The 5,000-nt window shown below is 40.4% G+C and overlaps 1 protein-coding gene across 1 annotated transcript in view; it reads left to right on the forward strand.

Moving 5' to 3' along the window:
• The window catches only part of thbs4b (thrombospondin 4b), a 41,182-nt gene that overhangs the window by 1,672 nt on the left and 34,510 nt on the right, over nucleotides 1-5,000 (forward strand). Inside the window, exon 2 of the mRNA XM_063210099.1 lies at nucleotides 1,863-2,063. Coding sequence (XP_063066169.1) covers nucleotides 1,863-2,063 — 201 coding nt within the window. The remainder of the gene's footprint in view (nucleotides 1-1,862; nucleotides 2,064-5,000) is intronic.

Below are 5,000 nucleotides of genomic sequence, written 5' to 3' on the forward strand. Positions count from 1 at the left end.
TGTGTGTGAGAGAGAGAGAGTGTGTGTGTGTGTATGTGTGTGTGTGTGTGTGTGTGTGTGGATGTAGATCTGGGTCTGATAACTTTCTTGAGACGTTCCCTTGGGCATTAAAGCCATCTGGCCTTGATCTCACACACACGCACACACACCGGCACACGCGCAAACACATCACACACACGCACACATGGTAGCAATCACTAAAAATGAGTAAGAAGGCATTACTTTTATATTGGACACACACAAACACATATGGATACCTGACAAATGGTATCATCGAAACATAAAGTATGCTACGTCGAAACACACACAAATACAGTACACAAACACACATAACCTAGTTTTCAAAAAAGCATTTACACATTTTTTTCTGTTGTAGTATTTTGGCTGCACTGGATACATTACTGAATGCTGCATTCCTGATAAGTTCGTAGCTGTCATAGACTTTTATATATTAATTGTCCCTAGACATAACAATGTAGCCTGCCAGTTTTAATCCAAAACGTCAACTTCAGCCAGTTATGTAGCTATTTGTCATATTTTTGTACATGACTTATCCAAAAATCTCTTTCCAAAGGCAACTCTTAAAGTTATTTTTATCATACATTTTTAGATCACTTTCATGATTATGCTACCCCTGTCAACCATATGCAACCCTGTGAACCTCGAGGAATCTTGCAAAATACCTTCACTTTTTTAATCCAGACTCTTTGTCTGTCTCACGTTTGTCTATACAGATCCTCAGTCATTCAGGTCATGTTACCCCAAGAGTTTACCTGTAGTTGTTAGCTATTTGACTTCCTATAGGAGCTTGAACACAGAGCTTGTCTTTCTTTTGTTCACTTTCTGTCTGTCTGTCTGTCTGTCTGTCTGTCTGTCTGTCAGTCTGTCTGTCAATATCACCTGATGTTGTATCTGTCTCGTAGTTGACTCTGTCCATCTCTCTCTCTCTCTTCTTTTTTGTTTTCCATGTCTTGAGTAGTAGGCCTACTATATAACCTACTGACATCGCCAAACTGATCCAATCTATCGGTCTCCCTTTGTACCTTTGTGCTTCTTGAAAGATGTGTCATTCGTCCTTGAGCGTACACCTTAGCTCTGTCTCATGTACTTCACTCTATCTTTCTGTCTCTCTCTTCTTTTGTGCTTTTCATTTGTGGTGTAGTGTGTAACCTGCTGACGTCTTTGTACTCTTGTGGCATATTTACGGCATTCCGTTGCCCTGTATTACTGCATTTCATTGCCCTGTAGTAACGACAATAACATTTTATCTAATCTAGTTTAATGTACTTGACCCTATCTCTCTGTCTGTCGATTTTCCTTTGTTGTTTTGTTTTATATGTCGCTGACCTCACTGGACTGACTCTCTCTCTCTACTTTGGTGTTTTACTTCTCGCTGACATCACTGGAATGACTCTCTCTCTCTCTCTCTCTCTCTCTCTCTCTCTCTCTCTCTCTCTCTCTCTCTCATTTGTGCTGTAGTGTAAAGACACAATGTTTCAGACCTCAGTCCTTCTTCAAGTGTAACCTTTGTTGCACTTCAAGGACTGAGGTCCCAAACGTTGTGCCATTAAACAACTGGGAGCATTAACTGTGTGGTGGACATTTATCATTAGATCAGTTATTAGATGCGTCCTAGCATGTCTACATGTATAAGAGGGTATGTCCGTCCGTCGGTCTGTCTGTCTGTTCGTCTGAAACGCATTCTTTAAATTGTAATTCCCTCCTTTGTCCACAAGGAGGCAGAGTTAGGACCTCTCTGCATAGACGGGCGCATCTTTGTCCGCCTGTCGGACTTGTTTTGTTTTGTCCTGCACCTCTGCCACTGATGTGCGCGCATGAATTCTCTGCTTTCTCTGCTGTAGTGTATAACCTGCTGACGTCGCCGGACTGCCTGCCGGACCTGCTGCACGGCGGCCTGAGGGACCAGGGTGTCCAGGAGCTCTTCATCCTCACCACCTTCCAGCTGCCGCCCCAGAAGAGCGGCACCACCATCTTCAGCTTCTACAACCCCCAGGACAACACCAAGTACTTTGAGTTCACCGTGCTGGCTAAGCTCAATAAAGGTATAGGCTTCAATGCATCGCTGTTCAAAGGAGTAGATTGTGTGCACATCCCGTCCTATCCCACCCGAAGGGTCAGGTGCAGGACAATCTAAGCATAAATCCAAGTAGAGTAAATAAAGTCCTCAACACTGCTTGTCTTCTCAGGTGAATTTAAGAACAAGTAGGCCGCGGGCCAGAAATCCTATCTTGCAAGTTCGTCGGAGTGATCAGGTGGCAACTTGGTTTTTGCTCATTTATATCCATGATAGTGCATAAATCAATATTCTAAGTGTTGCCATCATCAAAAGTTACAAATTCATATAAAAAACAAAGGTTGAAATAGCGATTTTTGGTAATGTACAAATGTAGCCTAATTAAAATTGAACTCTTCAACAAGAAAAGTGTCACCAAATAAGTTTGACGTGATCCACAAGAGCAAAACTTCACATATAAGTGTGTATTATGCCTAATATTTCTTTATGAGTGAAATGGCAGTCGGGCATAGCACCACCATGTGGTAGGTAATTTAACTGCTGGAAATGCAGCTACTGTTAATTCCATATAGGAAAAAGTGAAGTTGATGTGTAGATTCTATTAAACATGACCTACTTTGTGAATGGTTTGTTGATGTCTAATAAAATAAGGGAATTGCATGGTGACAAAAGTACCACAGGTAAACAGTTAATTGTTAATTCAACATGCATTGCCTGTCATTAATGATAACTAGCAGATCATGGCTTATTGTAATTATGAACAAAAAACACATAATCACAACTTACTGTTTTTTGCCTGTGCATGACTCTTTCACTCAAGACTGATAGACACAAGGCAAAATACAGTAGGCGTAATTGCCAAATATGGGCCAAAGGTCAGTTTTGAAATAATTATTGTCAAATTTATCATTATCCCTTTGATGAATAGCTGTTTTCAGCAAAGAAAAAAATCTTCATTTTAAGTAAGACTCTATTTTTAATTGTATAGTACTATTATCATTTAGAATTATGTAAATATGAAAATATAAATCCAAGGTGGTCACCATTTTTCATCATGGCCACCCTCTCCACTTGTAGAAGGCCTGGAATAGTTTACTTAATGATGCAAGCATGCCATTTGGCACAAAATGTTCATCAGAGTCCTCTCTTTAAAAAAAGGGGGCTGGCCTCAAGAAATTCCAAGATGGCTGCCAAATTTTCAAGATTGCCACCTTCCACCAGTGACTCCTAACTATATTAACTGATTTGCTGTATAATTACTGTAAGACATTTCTGTTTGAAACACCACTATCCTGTCATACAGTCTGACCAAAAAGATCTTTTTTTTTTTGCACAATGGCATTTTTAAAGCAAAAATACATCAATATTGAAAGTGTAGTCCTATGAGAAAATCTCAAAGAACTGTGTAAGGCTGGACAGTGGAAAAATGAGACCTGTTGCATGTGGACCTGTCTGAGCCATTCTCTACTTTGGAGACCCAATTACCCAGAACACTTTCCACTCTTTTCCTATCCCCAGTCAGATGGATTTTTAAACTAGTCTTGGCCTTATCAGCAGATATCCAAACAACTTTGAAGCCACATTTCCCATCCTCGGACAAGTCAAGTGGAGTGTACTGACTAATGGTGCTTTGATGAATTGGTGGCTTTTAAATTCCACTGAGGAAATTGGCAAAATTGTTGTTATCCAAGTTGACAAATTGGGGGAACCCACAGCTATTTCCTTGTTAACAACACAGCATTTGCAATTCTTCCATTTGGGCCATGTGAAAGTTGTACAGTAGGTAAGGACATTGGAATGATTGGCATGATGCTGTGTTGGAAACATGAGACCCTACATCTCCAATAGAATTGATTGTGTTTGATATCTTTGACCAAGTCAACTTTGATGATGTTGAGATTTTCCTGAGTCAATTGGGAGCTGTATAATGTTCTGCCATCTGCATCAGATTGGGTTGGACATGTCCTAGAGCAGTGATTCTCAAAGTGTGGTCCGGGGACCACTAGTGGTCCGCGACAGAGCTCAGGTGGTCCGCGAGGGGATTTCTACTTTTCCAAGATAAGCTAGGAGTAGGCTATATTTGTAACATTTTAATGTTTTCAACACAATAAGACAGGCTTATAATGTGAATAAAAAGTAAGTGATCTGCATAAAAATGAGCAGTGTCAAATTAGCAACCATCAACTGCCAATTCAGTTGACAGGTGGTCCCTGATCATTTTTTGGGGGACAAAGTGGTCCTCGGTCTGAAAAAGTTTGAGAAACACTGTCCTAGAGGAAAGCCAATAGCCACATCTTTTTCCATGCCAAATTGCGGTAAGGCAGAACGCCGAAACACATCTGTGTAATAATGAAAGAAAGTTAATGCATGGTGTGACCTTTTCGTACGTTTCCCTGCCAAATTATGCCAAAGGCAATTTTCTCCTCTCAAGTATATGAGCAGCTTTTTTGGCTGATGTGTGGCCAAAGCCAGAGCCTTCAATTAATTGTCCTTCACAAATTTTACAGCACAATTGGACAAGAGAAGGCCTAAGAGCCTAAAGGCTTTTTTCTGAGTCTTGTATACTACTAAGGTAGTAATCTATTTTCACCTACTATCAAAGTGTGTTCCACTAATGGAACAGAAGGCATTTAGCACAGTATTCCATGGTGGTGGTATTCAATTTGTGCACAAGTCATTTTAACTCTTTCATTCATTCCGAACATGCTCATGTCCCGGGAATATTCTGGTTGCAGAAGGCTGTGTCACATACAGTATGTAAACAGAATATTCTGAAACTTGTTTTAAACCGAATACTGACAATATCTCTTTGAAACCGGAGTATTTTGTCCATGTAAGTGCAGTCATAATGAGTCTTCAAAGTCTACATTCAATAAAAAGCCTTGCATTCTTGAAGTCCTTTCTTTTTCTCTCCTGTCCTCCCTACTATACAGTGTCTGTGTGACGTATGGCCCCGCAGTGATGT

This window comes from Engraulis encrasicolus, chromosome 11 (genome assembly GCF_034702125.1).
Source record: "Engraulis encrasicolus isolate BLACKSEA-1 chromosome 11, IST_EnEncr_1.0, whole genome shotgun sequence".
Taxonomy (NCBI): Eukaryota; Metazoa; Chordata; class Actinopteri; order Clupeiformes; family Engraulidae; genus Engraulis; species Engraulis encrasicolus.